Source organism: Schistosoma haematobium, chromosome 3 (assembly GCF_000699445.3).
Source record: "Schistosoma haematobium chromosome 3, whole genome shotgun sequence".
Classification (NCBI taxonomy): Eukaryota; Metazoa; Platyhelminthes; class Trematoda; order Strigeidida; family Schistosomatidae; genus Schistosoma; species Schistosoma haematobium.
Window position 1 is genome coordinate 33,607,179 of NC_067198.1, and position 17,429 is coordinate 33,624,607.

The 17,429-nt window shown below is 37.3% G+C and overlaps 2 protein-coding genes across 2 annotated transcripts in view; both read right to left on the minus strand.

Annotated features, from left to right (window-relative positions):
* Positions 1-10,239, minus strand: part of PIK3R4 (phosphoinositide-3-kinase, regulatory subunit 4) — a 43,751-nt gene extending 33,512 nt beyond the window's left edge. Inside the window, exons 1-3 of the mRNA XM_051219037.1 lie at positions 10,052-10,239; positions 5,551-5,697; positions 924-1,119 (exon numbers count right to left, since the gene is read on the minus strand). Coding sequence (XP_051069672.1) covers positions 924-1,119; positions 5,551-5,697; positions 10,052-10,179 — 471 coding nt within the window. The 5' untranslated portion in view covers positions 10,180-10,239. The remainder of the gene's footprint in view (positions 1-923; positions 1,120-5,550; positions 5,698-10,051) is intronic.
* A 2,272-nt stretch (positions 10,240-12,511) lies between these two features.
* OTUD3 (OTU domain-containing protein 3) lies at positions 12,512-16,459 on the minus strand. Its single transcript, XM_012936630.3, has 2 exons — positions 16,265-16,459; positions 12,512-13,700 (listed from the first exon to the last, which is right to left on the minus strand). Exon 2 carries the CDS (start codon positions 13,602-13,604, stop codon positions 12,723-12,725), a length of 882 nt encoding a protein of 293 aa, XP_012792084.1. The 5' UTR covers positions 13,605-13,700; positions 16,265-16,459; the 3' UTR covers positions 12,512-12,722.
* Between the last annotated feature and the right edge of the window lie 970 nt (positions 16,460-17,429).

Sequence of the window (17,429 nt, forward strand, 5' to 3'; positions counted from 1 at the left end):
TGGAAAAAATTGTGCTATCAGTCTTAGTTCAAACAAAGTATTTTATTTAACGAAAAGAAGATTATCACTTTGAAAATCATAGTAGTCTCAACGTCCATTTTATATCTCTAACGAAAACTGAAGAATCGCATAAAATCGTTCTATTCTCTTCTAGACTTAGCCACTCCAAAAGAGGGATCTTGTTAGGAAGATTCATTAGACAAGACCAAAGAAGATAAGGATTTCTATGTAATACAGTGATATATTTATATGTACGAAATATTAATACAAAATGAACATAATAAAATATTACATAAGCAGCTGAAGAAATCATTTTGTATGTTGCTTACTCTCCAGTAAATTAAAGCCTAATTTCATTGAAATCATGAAACGATCTAAGTTAGATCATAATTGAAAACGTGGAAGAACTGAACGGCCGTTACATCCTAGCGTTGAATTCAGCAATGATCGTCTGATACACCGCAACCGGGGATCGAACCCAGGACCTTTGGTCTAACGTGCGAACACTTAACCACTCGATCACTGAACTGGCATTCAATGGTGTTAATGTCTAACCTCAATCCATCCGCGACAATGAGCGACCATCTATTTTCTTCGGTGGATGCCTTACAACCAACACGGATTGGACCTCACTGATCATGGCCTCGTACTAGAACTCCGGCAATTTCCTTTCGAAGCTAGTTACTGATAAGCACATGATAATTGTCAGTAAGAGGTTATGGAGACTTGAATTCCATCGATTCATGGTTTGAATGAAGCCCAACAATTTCCGCAACACTTCACTGATAAAACCTAATTGTTAGGCTTAATTATTGGGTAACGTATTAATATTTAAAGAAATACGACTCTATGACAATGAAACCTTTAAAAAAACCATGGTTATTTTTAAAAAAAATAAGGGTCAGTTACGCAGCTCCACTTACTGAATAATTAGTTCCAGAATGTTTACTATAAGCTTTAGTTGAATAACTATGAAGCTGGTCAACAGCGCATAATAATTGATAAGCGATCCATCTTTTATCCTCAATACATAAAAATGGTCTTGTACACAAACGATCAGCTAATGACTGATCAATAAAATCTCTGATAAGTACTCCGCTACGTTCAGCTATATATGATCTAAATTAGAAGGAAAGAGATAGAATAATTTATTATATAAGAGAAGAAACATTCTACTATAAATCATTTAAAAATTTCTTTTAATGCACAGCTAAGAGTTGAAAAATACCAACTATAACCTTTCTCAATTATGGTCATCAAAAAAGGAGTTCAACAGTACAATTTTTAGGAAAAGGATACTAACTAGATAGATATTTTGAGATTTAAAAACCTAATAAATTAAAATTTATTATGCCTTGAGTTAAAATGATCTTCTGTATACAGTCTTTGCATATATAGTCTACAAGAACCTTCATTAACTTAATTCAAATCTTTATGATGATTGTTGTAATATGGAGATATTCATTTGAGCTAACTGATAATCGACATTATTTCTATGGAAATCTTATATTCAATTTGGAATATCACAGGTTGTAGGTACAGGTAATGAAATGTCACAAATAAATTTACTGCATATTATAGTTCCATTCAAATAACTATTTTTCTATCGCATTGTTCATTTTAAAAATTAGAATCGTTCATCAGATTAAGATAGAAACAACAAAAATAATAATGAAGCAGCTGATTGACTGATATAAGAAAAAAAGGAAGGTTTTGTTTAAATAAATGTCTTAAAGAAAATTCGTAGGGTTGAATTCTAACTTTCAGTTTAAAAACGAAGATTAACAAGTACTGAAGTAAAAGGATGTTCAGTCAGGAACTTACTTACTTACGCCTGTTACTCCCAATCGAGCATAGGCCGAAGACCAGCATTCTCCAATCCACTCTGTCCCACTCTGCCTTCTTTTCTAGTTCCATCCAATTCTTGTTCATTTTTCTCATGTCTATTTCCATTTCTCGGTGTAATGTGTTCTTTGGTCTTCCTCTTTTCCTTTGGCCTTGAGGATTCCATGTGAGGGCTTGTCTTGTAACGCAGTTAGGTGCTTTCCTCAATGTGTGTCCTATCCACTTCCAGCGCTTCTTCCTGATTTCTTCCTCCGCTGGGATCTGGTTTTTTCTCTCCCACAGTACGTTGTTGCTAATAGTGTCCGGACAACGGATCTGAAGTATTTTGCGTAGACAACTGTTAATAAACACCTGTATTTTCTGGATGATGGCTTTCGTAGTTCTCCAGGTTTCTGCCCCATGCAGTAGAACTGTCTTGATATTTGTATTGAAAATCCTGACCTTGGTGTTGGTTGACAGTTGCTTTGAGTTCCAGATGTTCCTCAGTTGTAAATATGCTGCTCTTGCTTTGCCGATCCGCGCCTTCACATCTTCATCAGATCCATCGTGTTCATCAATGATGCTGCCCAAATACGTAAACGTTTTTACATCTTCCAAATCTTCTCCGTCAATTGTGATTGGATTGGTGCATTCTGTGTTGTATCGGAGAATCCTGCTTTTCCCTTTGTGTATATTGAGACCTACTGCTGCTGAGGCTGCTGCCACACTGTTCGTCTTCTCCTGCATCTGTTGTTGCGTTTGGGATAGAAGGGCCAGATCATCAGCGAAGTCTAGATCGTCCAACTGCATCCTAGATGTCCATTGTATCCCATGCTTTCCTTCAGACGTTGACGTCTTCATGATCCAGTCGATCACCAGGAGAAAGAGAAAGGGTGAGAGTAAGCAACCTTGCCTAACACCGGTCTTCACTTCGAACGACTTTGTCAACTGTCTTCCATGCACGATTTTGCAGTGTAATCCATTATATGAGTTCTGTATGATATTGACTATCTTTTGAGGCACGCCGTAGTGTCGAAGGAGTTTCCATAGTGTTGTTCTGTCCATGCTATCAAATGCCTTTTCGTAGTCAATGAGGTTGATGTAGAGTGATGAATTCCATTCAATTGATTGTTGCACAATGATCCGTAGAGTTACGATTTGGTCTGTACACGATCTATCCTTACGGAATCCTGCCTGTTGATCAGGAAGTTGGGCGTCTACGCAGTCCTTCATCCTGTTTAACAATATCCTGTTGAAGACTTTTCCCGGTATTGAGAGAAGAGTGATGCCCCTGTAGTTATCACACTTGCTGAGATCGCCTTTTTTGGTATTTTGATCAGTAGTCCTTCTTTCCAGTCTGTTGGTACTTGTTCCTCATTCCAAATCTTATTGAAGAGAATGTGGAGTATCCTTGCAGTTGCCGCTACGTCTGCTTTTAGTGCCTCTGCTGGGATGTTGTCGGGTCCTGATGCTTTGCCACTCTTGATTTGTCTGATGGTCATGCTGATCTCCTCAATTGTTGGTGGGCCAAAATCGATTGAGCGGTCCGTGGGTGCTGCTTCGATGTTGGGTGGGTTCAGTGAAGCTGGTCGATTCAAGAGTTCTTTGAAGTGTTCTACCTACCTGTTTCGTTGTTCTTCAATGTTGGTGATTACCTTGCCTTCCTTGCTTTTCACTGGTCGCTACGGTTTGCGGCGATTTCCAGAGAGTTTCTTTGTCGTGTCATACAATTGTCTCATGTTTCCTTCTCTTGCAGCCTTTTCCACCGCCGTTGCTAAATCTTCCACATATTTACGTTTATCGGTTCTGATGCTCCTCTTCAATTGTTTGTTTACTTCTGTGTATTCAGCTTGTGCCTTGGCTTTTTCTGCTCTTGTTCGACTGGTATTGATTGCTGCCTTCTTGTTCCTCCTTTCTTGAATCTTATCCAGTGTATCAACAGTGATCCATTCCTTGTGATGGTGCTTCTTGTGACCCAGGACCTCATGACATGTTGAAGTGATTGCTTCTTTGATCCCCTTCCAGTTGCTCTCCATAGTAGTTCCTTCTCCATTGAGTAGATCATGAAAGGCCTGGAACTTGTTGCTGAGGACTATCTTGAATTTGTTGAGTTTGTTAGTATCCTGAAGAAAGGCCGTATTGAACTTTTGTGATATTGTCTGCCCCATTGTCCAGTGCTTCTTGAGTTTCAATTTCATCTTGACGACCAGCAAGTGATGATCTGATGCTATATCAGCTCCTTTCTTGGTTCTCACGTCTTCTATAGTCCTCCTGAACGTTTTGTTGATGCAAATATGGTCGATTTGGTTTTGCGTGGTGTGATCCAGTGAAGTCCATGTGGTTTTGTGTATGCGTTTATGTGGGAATATGGTGCCGCCTATGACCAGTTTATTGAAGGCACATAGATTTGCAAATCTCTCACCATTTTCGTTTCTTTCTCCCAGTCCGTGTCGTCCCATGGTGTCTTCATATCCAGTGTTGTCCGTTCCAACCTTGGCGTTGAAATCTCCCATCAGAATGGTCAGGTCCTTTGTTGGGCACTTCTCGATGATTGACTGCAGCCTATTGTAGAATCGATCTTTAGCGTCTTCATTGTAGTCGTTGGTAGGCGCATAGCATTGGATGACGGTCATTGAAATGCCGTCTTTCATTGTTTTGAAGGAAGCTTTGATGATCCTTGGTCCATGAGATTCCCATCCTATAAGTGCATTTTGCGCTTGTTTGGACAGCATCAATGCAACTCCTTGTGTATGTGGGGCATTGTCTTCTTCATGGCCGGAGTATAACAGGAACTCTCCTGTAGTTAGTCGTTGTTGTCCAACTTGTGTCCAATGTGTTTTACTGATCCCAAGTACCTCTAGGTTGTATCTTTTCATTTCTGCAGCAATTTGGAAGGCTCTCCCGGTGTCCCACATTGTACGAACATTCCATGTACCTAAGTAAATGATCGCTCTGGTTGTCAGAAGGGGCATCGGTTTCGTAACTTCCGAAGGAATTCGGCTTTCATCATGAGGCGTCATAGCTCTTCTAAATGAAGACCTTCTGACTCCCAGGGCAGAGTTTAAAAGGTTTGAATAATTTTTTCTGGTTAGCGTTTTTGTAGCGAGTTAGTTTTCTACGGGATGGGGACGCTAACCCCATGCCCAACCCTCCTCCTTTATCCGGGCTTGGGACCGGCAGTAGCCCCCGAAGGGACTCCAGGCGGAAAGGTCTTAAAAAATGGATAGAATATCGAGAAATCCCATACATGTTGGTTTAAATTGTTTTCTTTAGAATCCTTTATAGTTCAACCGTTATTAGGCCTTAAAGATGAGCTATCCTTTTTAAGATTCCACACAATGAGCAAAAATAAACATTCGCTATCCGTGTTATTGTGGTGCGTGCTACTGATGTTGATAGATATAAGTAGTATCTATTATTAATCGAAAGTGAAATGACTAGAGGCAGAAGATTAAGAGGATAAACGAAAAGAGAACGAGAACAGAAATGATTAGTGTGGAAATGAAAGAACAATGAAGTCTGAAACGATTGATTGACATTTTGCAAATGAAGTATTCACTGCATGGTCCTCAGATTTTACTAAGATGTTCTGTAATTTTGTATTCAAATACATTCGACTGTCCCCACTCGTGTTGTCGTTCGATACAGTATAAGTTAGTGTTTCAGTATGTCACATTCAGTACAACAATAAAAGTTAAAAAATTACACTAGAAACCTTAAACTTACGTGCTAAAAAATAGTAAATTATAACCAGAATTAATACGATGACAGTAAGGCAACATAAGAGCTTGATAGCGCCATAATAATTGGGAGATATTTGGATTGGGAAATATTTTTACTACAAGTGAACGCGGATTATCTCCATCAACAGATCTAATAAGAAATTAAGCAAAGTCGATATAAAAAAATTTCCCTTATGCCCTTTTTAATAATCATGAATTATAGTTAGCTAAACTCAATACATACTTAATTACTTACACCTGTTACCCCACGCGAAGGAGCATAGGCCACTCACCAGCACTCTCCATCCAACTCTGTCCTGGGCAATCCTTTCCAGTCGCTATCAATCCTATTCATGTCTGCTTCCGATTCTCGGCGCAGTGTGTTCCTTGGTCTTCCTCTTTTCCAATTTCCTTCAGGATTTCAAGTTAGAGCTTACTTCGTAATGCAGTTTGATTTCTTCAATATGTGTCTTATCCACTTCCGTCTTTTCCTAATTTCCTTCTCAGTTGGAAGCTCATTTGTTCTCCGGCATAGTAGGCTGTTTCTCGTGGTATCCGGCAAACCAACATTCAGTATCTTGCGTAGAAAACTGTTGATAAATACTTGTGCCTTTTTGATCATGGTTGTGGTAGTTCTGCAAATTTCAGCTCCATTTACTAGAACTGTATGACGTTCGTATTGAAGAGTCTGACAGTGATATTGATTGACAGTCGTTTTGAGTTTTATATGTTCTTTAACTGTAGGAATGCTGTCCTTGTTTTCCCAATCCGTGCCTTCAAGTTTGCGTCGGATCTTCCTTGTTCATCCATGATGCTACCCAGATATGTGAATATCTCCATCTCTTCAGGAGCTTCTCCATCAAGTGTGATTGGGTTGGTGTTCTCCGTGTTGAATTTGAGGATCTTGGTTTTCCCCTTGTGTATGCTGAGGCCTACTGATGCAGAGACTGCTTCCACACTGACTGTCTTGACTTGCATTTCTTGATGTGCATGGGATAGAAGGGCCAGATCATCTGCGAAGTCCAAATCTTCTAATTGATTCCGAGCTGTCCATTGTATTCCGTACTTCCCTTCAAATGTCGAGGTCTTCATAATTCAGTCAACCACCAGAAGAAAGAGGAGGGAGGAGAGTAGACAGTCTTGTCTGACTCCGGTCCTCGCTTGGAATGCGTCAGTCAGCTGTCCTCCATGCACCACTTTGCACTGTAATTCGTCGTATGAATTCCGGATGATGGTGACGATTTTCTCAGGTACTTCATAGTTTCGAAGAAGGTTCCATAATGTTCTCCTATCCACACTATCGAATGCTTCCTCACAATGGAGGAAGTTGATGTATAGTGACGAATTCCATTCAATTGATTGTTCAACGATGATCCGTATTATCGCGATTTGGTCTGTCACGACCGATCCTTACGGAATCCAGCCTGTTAATCTTGAAGATGGGCGTATACTGAATCTTTCATCCGCTTCAACAACACTTTGTTGAAAACTTCCTGGTACTGACAGTAGTGTGATGCCCCTGTACATGAGTTCCCACATTTGCTCAGATCTTCCTTCTTTGGTATCTTCATGAGATATCCTTCTTTCCAGTCCGTCGGCACTTGTACTTCCTCCCAAACCTTCCTGAGTAAAATGTAAAGCAGCTTTACAGTTACTTTTATGTCTGACTTTAGAGTTTCAGCTGTTATACTGTCAGGTCCTGTTGCTTTCCCACTCTTGATTTGTCTGATGACCATGCTGATTTCTTCGATCGTTGAAGTGACATCTATAGGAAAGTCTGTAAGTGTTGCCTCGATGTCCAGTGTATTTGATGGGGCTCACCTATTCAAGAGTTCCTTAAAGCATTCCACCCATATTTCCCCCTGTTCTTGAATCTCGGTGGTTGGCTTACCTTCTTTGCTCTTGAGCGGTCACTCTAGTTTACTACATTTCCCTGCCAATTTCTTCACAGTATCACACAGTTGTTTCATATTTCCTTCTGTTGCAATATTTCGCGCTATCGTTGCTAGGTCTTCCACATATTTCTGCTTGTCGGCTCTAATGCTCCTTTTTACTTGTTTTTTGGCTTCAGTGTATTCAGCTTGTTCCCTGACTTTCTCTGTCCTTGTTTAGTTGTTGTTAATTGCTGCCTTCTTGTTCTTCCTTTCTTGAATCTTGTCCAGGGTTTCCATAGAGATCCATTCCTTATGATGATGCTTCTTGTTGCCCAGCACCTCCTGACACGTTGAACTTAGTGCTTCTTTGATCCTTTACCAGTTATCCTCCATAGTAGTTTGTTTTTTCAGTAGATCCTGTAAGGCTTGGAACTCGTTGAATGTGCCAGTATGTCGAAGGTAGGCTGTATTGAACCTTTAGTAATTGCTGTTTCTCTGTTTATTGCTTCTTTAGCTTCAGTTTCATCCTGCTAACCAACAGTTGATGATCTGAAGCTATGTCAGCACTTCTCCTGGTTCTCACATCTTCCACTGACCTTGTGAACTTTTTACTGACGCATATATGATCTATTTGGTTCTCCGTGGTGTGGTCCGGTGACATTCATGTAGCTTTGTGCATACGTTTGTGGGGGAATATTGTGCCGCCTATAACCAATTTGGTGAATGCACATAAATTTATAAATCTGTCACTATTCTCGTTCCTTTCTCTCAGTCCATGTCATCACATGATATCTTCGTATCCGGTGTTGTCCATTCCGACCTTAGCGTCCTGGTCTCCCATCAGCATGGTCAGGTTTTTTTCCGGTCACTTCGCTATGATTGATTACAGCCTTTCGCAAAACTGCTTTTTATCGACGTCATTGCTATCATTGGTGGCTGCATGACATTGGATAACATTCGTAGTAATTCCCTCCTTCTTTGTATGAGGGATGTTTTAATGATCCTAAATCCTTGAGATTACCATCCTATTAGTGAATTTTGTGCTTCTTTAAACGAAATCAGAGCATTTCCGTGAGTGGGTGGAGCATTTTTCCTCTTCGTGAACAGAGTACAGCAGCATCACTCCCGTACCTAACTTTTGCTGTCCAGCTTGGGTCCAATGGGTTTCACTGATTTCGAGAACCGACAAGTTGTATATCTTCATTTCCGTTGTTATTTGACTGGTCCTCCCGGTCTCCCACGTTGTCCGGAAGTTTCATATGCCTATAAAAATCGTTACTCTGATTATTAGAAGAGGTATCGGCCTCGTGACTTCCGAAGAATCTCGGCCTTCATCATGAGGTTTTATAATACTTCCTTCAATCCCCAGGGCAGAGTTTGAATGATTTGATTTGCTTACTCTGGTTAGCATTTTTTAGCAAGGTTGTTTTCTACAGAATGGGGTTGCCGGCCACACGCCCAACCCTCCTCCTTTACCTGGGCTTGGGACCAGCAGTAACCCTAGAAGAGCTACAAGCGGAGTTTAGACTCAATAATCAAATCCAAACTCGTAAACTTTAAGCAATTTTCATTTATAAAAAATAAAACTCTGGTACTGTAAGATACTTTTCTCATCTAGTTCGAACGTGAGCAAATAATGACCGGTGAAGAAGCCACTAGGATAACACTTATAGAACACGCACAAGGTAACGAAGCCGATAATACCAAAAATTGAGTTGTCATCATTGAGTCCAAAAATACATTGACAGATATCAGTATTACTTACACGATATTGCTATTGAGTGTCAATAATGCTTTGGAGACAGAGATGATTTAACATAAAGTTGTTAAATATTCTTAGTTCAACGCCGAAGCGTTGTATACTGGACCTCTAACAATCAAATTACTATTACAGTGATGCCAAAAATAGGGCAGATAAGAATAAATGATTCTGGCCTTCACTATATGTAGATCACATCACCGCCAAAAGTAGTCATAAACCTATCCAGATACAAGAACGTTTCGGTTATTTTCAAGGGTTCATAATGAATTTTAAAAGTAAGAACACGCTTCTGTCATTTGCAAAGAAATATTGCTACATAAACTGAAATATATATGGAATGTGAATTGGGACAGTAAAGATTCAAAATAACGAAGGATTCTCAGTTTCACAGTATACAGAACGAATGAGGAAATCAGACAGCAAACATGTTTGCTTATAGAGCGAACGACAAAATGGAAGTGAAAAAAACTAAAGTATAAAGTAGTCAATTAATTAGATGTTGGTAGGGAATGCTATCAGTGTGAATTGAATGAACTTAAAGTATTTAGTGTTTTATTACTGATTAGTTGACACGAGTACTTTGTACTGTGCTGAATTTAGTTTTCAACTTCAATTTTTGCTGTCGTGTATGTTCCAAGCAAGAAACATACAATAACAGAAGTCACTGGTTTGATTAACTGGTGTCTAGGCTTTTTCCAAAAAAACTTTACACTTTGTCTATCCGACCCTAGTTATTTTAGTGATTACGACTGAAAAAAAAGAAAGATAAGCATCAACCCAGATTACAGTAACACTTATAAATAAGAAATAAACCTTTACAAACTATTACCAACATAACTTCAAATAAGCGAAGTCGAATAAACACTAACCTTATTTTAGCCACTTTAAACAATCTAGAACCGCAAAGTTCTTCTTCAAATACAACTAGGCCGGATAATTCAGATAAATAATCTTCAACGACTGGTGAAGGTGATAGTCCAGTGAGTTGGTTACCCATCCCTCACTCATAAATGAGTATCTAATTTTGTATTTTTTTCGTACAGGATATACAAAAACCTAATTGTTGAAAATATAGAAAAAAGTCAGTAAAGACGGTACATTTAAACATACATGATGTAAACATGATATGGTTATTTCTAACAAATTATTTTTCATTTTCAGTTGGTTGAAAACTGTGAAGTAGTGGTTGAATTAAAACAAAGCATAGATATTAAAGAATATCAAACTGACTATCTAAATAACAAGCAAGTAACATTGTATTTCCTTAATAAGATTCTAAAAATAAAAATCAGTACCATAAAACTAAGCGTTAGCAAAAGAACCATTTTTTATGTGTATTCATCTAAACCTTGAGTATCATATCGCTCTTTACGTTTTCAGTTGCTTTGCACATAAATCCCTTTACATTTCTTTATTTTATGTGGGATTATTTCTCGAATGTTTTTCTTGCTGACATTGGAGTATGTTATTTTGGTACTACTTAATAATGTAAACCAAGTCTCAATTCACTTCTGTGTATTTCACTTTCAACTGTGATAACTATACATATATATAACAGTTGTGGAGCTACTGAGGGGAAAGACGAGGGTTCCGACTTATGAGGTAATAACCAGCCCGGTATACCTTCTTATTAATACACACTTCCGACCACAGCTGCTACCCTAATGAGATGGTCAAGTATTCCTACCGTGATGACCCGATTGAGCTACATAGGGTGGAACAATTATTATTTTGAGTACTACCAAAAACACCACTTTCTTGTTTTATATCTTCACAAGTGTTTTCGGTTTACTTTAAAACAAACTTTAGGGCCATTTGTCCCCATTTATACCATTATAATTGAATGTTTTACAATACATTCAATTGTTGAATAATGACTTATAAACGGCATTTGAAGAAGTTATAATTTTATATGGAGCGTATAATCAACGGATTGTCATCCCATTATTTTTTAATACCTATTTAAATCTGTTTCACACTATCACTCCATATTATGTATTTTATTAGAATCTATTTCCTAAGTAAAAACAAAATATATTGGAAATCAAAAAAACCTAATGGGTGACAGACATTGAAAGGTGACCGACAAACATTAATTGTATACGAACCTCGCAAAACAAGCTCCCATAAAGCTTGTATAAGTTACACCGATTTACTATTCATAAACTCTCTTTTATGGAACTAAACGGAACTCATCTAATTTAAGCATATACAAAATTGCATACGAAATATAGTGAAAATCCAGTGGGAGATTTTCTAGTACCTTAAGGGAAACCATGAATGGTTGAATGCACATTAGTTCAAACCGTCAACCCATAACCTTTGAAATATTAATTTGTATTTTACTTAATATATTTGAAATATTAAAAATTAAAAACACGAAGTTCAGTGAAGAGATCTCTTTACAACGAATTTATTATCAAGCTGTACAATCGTATATATGTAAAAAATTTTCTTGTTAAAGTACTAATTCCGTGAGGATAATAAATTCTTTTAAAAGAGATCCCTTCGCTAAACTTCGTGTTCTTAATATTTTAAATAATCAAATACTATTATAATTTTAGCCTACCATAAAAAGCTTGCATCATTAAATATAATGTGTAGTTATTATGCTGTTAAACTAGTTTAAATGTTTTTTAAACCCTTATCAGTCAGTCATACACAACGTAGAACCTGGAACACATGTGTAGCAATTCAAGTTGCCACACCATATCACCACAGCGAAATGAAATTATCAAGAAAAGTGCTAGAGTACTAAAAGTGGTAATGGTGCCAGTAGCATTGGAAAATATCGGATACAAAGAATATGATCCGAAGGGAAGGAATAAATTCGCAGAATAAAAAGTTAGTTTCGATAGTTTCGAAATGATAACTACGGGAAGACGAAGGGTGAATGTATTCGCGTCACTGCTCCAGTAAAAGAAGTAATAACAGAAATATGCAAACTATGCAAATAACATGTAATGGTTAAATTATTCCAATATTTCGAAAAATCTCTTTGTTGACTAATGAACTATAACAATAAATATGCTGGATAATGCTGAGAACGAAAACAGTAGCAAAAACTTCGTGAAATATAAAAATGAAGAAATAAAAGCATCACAGTTGTGAACTACGTAATAAAAGTGCCTGCATTACTTAATAGGACTCTTGTACTTTCACCTGCTCAGACTAAACTCCCTAGCGGAACACTAGTTATTTTTAATTTCAAAAACTGAGAATTTTCACAACATATCTTTCTTTTTAATGTCTTCATAATATGGCTGTTCAAAAGTGAATTTTAGAAGCACTTCATTTCCCAAACACTCAGGGCAATTAAAAAAAATCAGTACTAAGAGAGAATGTAATCTGGAATAAGTACACTGCAATCCTGTATTCGTGAAAACTACATAGTTGTAAAATATAAAATTAATAAATATAGTTCAATAATCGAGAGAAAAAAATACGAAAATCTCAAATATACAATTTCTTATCTAGTATGAAATAAGAAGCAGAAAAGTCGTTGTGACAAGAGAAAAAAGAGTGACAATCAGTTATAAATTATATATGTAGTGCGGAAATAGATTTAATAACAAATTCCGAGTTGGACAATTCAAGAGATCTACGTCTAAGTTGACGTTTTTCTTTTTTACTTAATTTTCTGTGAAGTGGAAATGTTTGGAAGTAGTCTGTATTACAGTAAGAAAATTTATCCGACTGTCTATCACAATTTTTACACGAATGAATAGAGCTTTTATCATCCGAGCCATCAGAAGAGTAGTCCACACACTTTCTATCAAATGTATTGCTTGCACACGAAGCAGAATTATCAGTTGAAAGACAAATTCTTATTCTTGTAGGATTACTGGAATTATCTCCGAAAACCCGTACGCTTGAATAATGTTCACCATTATGATAAGCTAAATGTAATTGAGGGTAGCTAGAAACGTTGACATGTGTTTTGTCAATAACAGGAGTTCCGGCTAGCCAAGGTTTTTGTTTTAGCTGATGTATAATAATATATACAGAAAAATGCCGTGATATTGCAATGATACACTCGTGACCACCGTAAGTTCCAAGTGATCGAAGTTTATTTAGTCTATCCTTGACATCGAAAAATGCCTCAAATTCTTCTTTATGTTTTTCTATATAAAGTACAGCTTGTTCACGAACTTCTTTATGATTAGTTATTGTTCCATATAATTGATCAGATAACGATGAAAATAAACAATTCCCATCTGATGGTACCTCCCGGAAATCTAAACCAAGTTGATTTAATTGCTGACGGAATTCCGGCGCTGATGGGTCATTTTTCAGATAATAATCATTTTCATCATTTCCTTTACAACATACTTTAGACGCTCGATCCTGTTGAGCTTCTAAGTAAACATTATTCTTTTTGCACTTTTTACGATTTCCATGAGCTTTTGACTTTGAGCCCATACAAAGAAACAAGTTCAGATGTTTACTCCACAGTCTCACAATAATAGACGTATCAATTAGTAAAGGCAATTATTGTCGACAAACCCGATTCTTAGGCTATATGTAAAGAAATAGAAAGAAAAATATCAGAAAAGAAGAGTAATCTATGTTCCATGATATAAATAACATGACTCAATACTATCCACTAACCAGTCAAAGTTTCATGTATTAATCTAGCCTACAACTGACGAGACTTTAGATAGAACTATTATTTACTCATCTAAACATAAACATCGATACAAGGAGGAACCAAATATATATGCACCGTACAAATCATTTGATTTATGTGAGGGCTGAGATCAACAACCAACAATAGGTTCATACGCCGTTTTTTTCCCTCAAGATCATGGAGCTGATGTGACCATTGATTTAGAATCAGAGTCCTCCAACTCCCCTAGGTGGATCCTTTATATCCACCAACCCGGTTAAAGTGCCGGACATTCACTTTTCGTCCTCTCAATTTCGTAAATAACACCCCTGCCACGAGGTAGTGAGTAGGACTTCCATGTGAGAGCATTTCGAGAGGGAGCTGACTCTCTTTACCTTCGGCCATACCAGGACATTTGGGGACTTAGGTAGAACTATTTCTAATCGGTTCTCATTTGGAACTTGTATTGAAAACTATGTATTGGGACGAATATGATGTCGCGATAATAGCTAGATATACTGGAATGTCCATAAAAATATACTGTTCTCCAGTAAACTACCTAATATTCCTATTTGAAAGAAACAACTGCAAATAGCGAATCCAAGCTTCATTTAATTCAGTAAGTTTATTTTCGGATGATCTTTCTACTAAATACAGGAAATACCCTAACACATACAAAACTTTCAGGATAAGTGAATTATTCACTTTGTTATTAAACTAAGACTTGATGCAGACTAGTCTTGAAGTAACATTTTACATTTAGAGAAAAAGAAACGCATCCCGAACATGGTCAAATTGTTGCGGTCGACAGACCCTAGAGTTTTTTAGTTCTTCCCAAACAGACCTGTTATTAACGTATTTTAAGTGAATTTTCGGGATAGACATCAACCTGTGAGTAACCAAAAGGATATACCGTTGTCTCTAAAGTCATATCTATGATAATGTTAGCTAAAGAGAAGCTGTATGGCGACGAAACTTTCTACTAACCATTACAGCAGCCTAATGATACAAAAAATTACTAAACAGCTTTTGGACACCAACCCGAAAAGAAAAGGCTTTTTAACGATGAAACTAAACTGGCCACATAGAATTATTTATAATTAAACGTTTAAGACCGAATTCGCGTCATAATGACAACAAAAGCGACTCAGGCTGATAAAGGTGTATTTTGCTATCAGCAATCACAAAAATATGCGAGTGCACACACTTATCGACTATTGCTAACGAACCACCACCATGACTGAGTAAAGTAATAGGGTTTCTTTGGTTTTTCGAATTTGCCTTACACCTAAATAGCGTGAAGGACATAGGATCCTTCAAGTTGATCACTAGTTGACAAAGTGCAATTTTAATGACATGCATGCCATCGCGCAAACACACGAAATCAATATATTAAAAGACGCTCAAGTTTAATGAATTATCGGCAACACTGGAAGAGATAGAACACAATGTGGAAAAGATAATGTTCTGGTTTTCATTACTGAGTCCAACAATATTATACTCACAAGCCAATCGGAACTACATACGAGCCTTAGGGTTTCGCACAAAATTAAAACACGGCAAGAAGCTTGTTCCTTGAGGGTAGATTTTCGAAAGATCCCTTTGTTTGGAGATACAATTACTTAGGATTGGCAAAGAGCTTGGGGCACCAAGTAGCAGAAATGACGATGCGGAAACAAAACTTCACAAATTGCTAATTGTTTTCGACGCAGATTTAACCCGAAAAATGATTTAGTGATAGACTGTTTCCCCTATTAAACCTAATTAAGCTCAACCAAATGATATCACTGATGGTCCACAGATCATTAGGGATTATGTGAGGCACATGAGCGATTGGTTGGGGTTTATGTTTCTTAGGTCGTTGTTTAGTGAAGTATTTTGTCAGCCCAATAAGAAGTAGGAACGATAAGAAATAATCAGTAAAGCCACTTATGACCCATTTTCAAGCTTAAACGTATACTGGCCTTCTAGGAATATGTCTCGAGTTAAAATAACATGCCTGGAAGTAATGAATGTGTACTGTAAGCCTAAAGAACTCATAAGCTATGCCAGGTAAGAAGACAGATATTTTCACGTCTTTAGTGATAGGCTTCTGACTCAGTGACATGTGTACTAAGGCGGTAATAAGGAGGCTAAATACTTCAAAGTCAACTGTGAGCTACTCAATTCTTGTATATTAAGTTTCAAATTATCACTCTTGCCAACGTTATTTATCGCATTGTCATAAATTTCCATTAGGAGTGAAAATGTGTTCTTTTAGGCGTATGGACGTTGTCCAGATATACCATTTCGAGAGACACTGTATCATTCTCTCAGGGTCCAACAATGTTAAGTGGCGTGCGATGCATCTTAAATTTATCCCAAACGCATTTAGCATCAAGTACACTAAGAAATTCGTTGGCATTTACAACTAATGAGTTTTAAAAATGTCCCGGAAAATGGTGTTTTAGGAGAGTAACGGAGAAAAGCTTACTTTAACAATATGAGAATGCTGAGTCGGTATTGTAAACCTATAGAAACGCAAGAGCACTTTTCACGATGTAGGTTTATAATATCATGATCTTTAATTAAAAGATCTTATGTGTAGTCAAAAAGGAACACAATTAAAAGGAAGTTAAGCTCAACAGACGTCAGGACAGCCACACTACTAAATTGTACCGCACAAGTCAACTTTACCAGGTCCAACTATATCCAATATCCTTGTCTTAAGCTTGTATAAACCAACTGATTTATTTATGCTTGCTTCTTGTTGTTTCGATACGGTTTCAGGTATTTGGTAATGTCCAACGGGTGGTAGTTTGGCCATTTGGCTGCACTACTTTTAGTCGTTGTGGTAGTTATTTGTGGGTTTATATATCTTATATTTTAATGAGTAAGTTTGTCTCAGGGCAATAGAGATTCTGGATACCAGCAGCTATCACATCACCAGGCATGAAGTTGGTTAGTTGCAATGTGAGAATAATGAAGTGATAACTCGGGTGCTAAAAGAAAATGATTGTCTGAAGAATAAATAACTAAGTTAATCAATTGACAATGTGTAAGGCGACGTAATTGAATGAATAAGGGGAAGCAGTCAGGAAGTTGTTACTGATATGTCGTAATGATAACCGTGTTAATTCATATGGCATGCATCAGACAACTGGCTCTGCAGATAGATGGTAATCCACTATTAAGTGTGCATTCATGAAGTCCACACTTCTTTCGGGAGAACATTTCGAATAGAAGCGACTCTTCATGAAAAGAAGTGAGATCGTGCCTGGATTTACTCTCTTTGGTGTTCAATTTTTCGTGGATTGACGCTATGAGCATGTTGATGTCCTGGTACTATACTCGTGTTGGAGTGCTTGGCGTACTCAATATGTTATATTCTATTATAAGATTACCTCACATGATTTCAAATGGTTTGGGACATTGTGGAGATAACTCTAACAAGCTTATTTTGTAAATAGTTTTTAATATTATTTGTATTTATTTTGTCAATTTTTCACTGTATGTACATTCATCATTAAATGACTGTACGTGTTGTTTTAGTCATTGACCTTGAAGACACTTTCCGTTGAGCTACTACGTAGCGTGACATATTCGTGCTGGTTAACAAATACATTACTACTCACGCATTCCTCGTTCTATCTTCATTT

Bases quoted from the DNA above. Each gene is read 5' to 3' on its own strand.
- OTUD3 (XM_012936630.3), bottom strand. From the start codon at position 13,604: ATGGGCTCAAAGTCAAAAGCTCATGGAAATCGTAAAAAGTGCAAAAAG.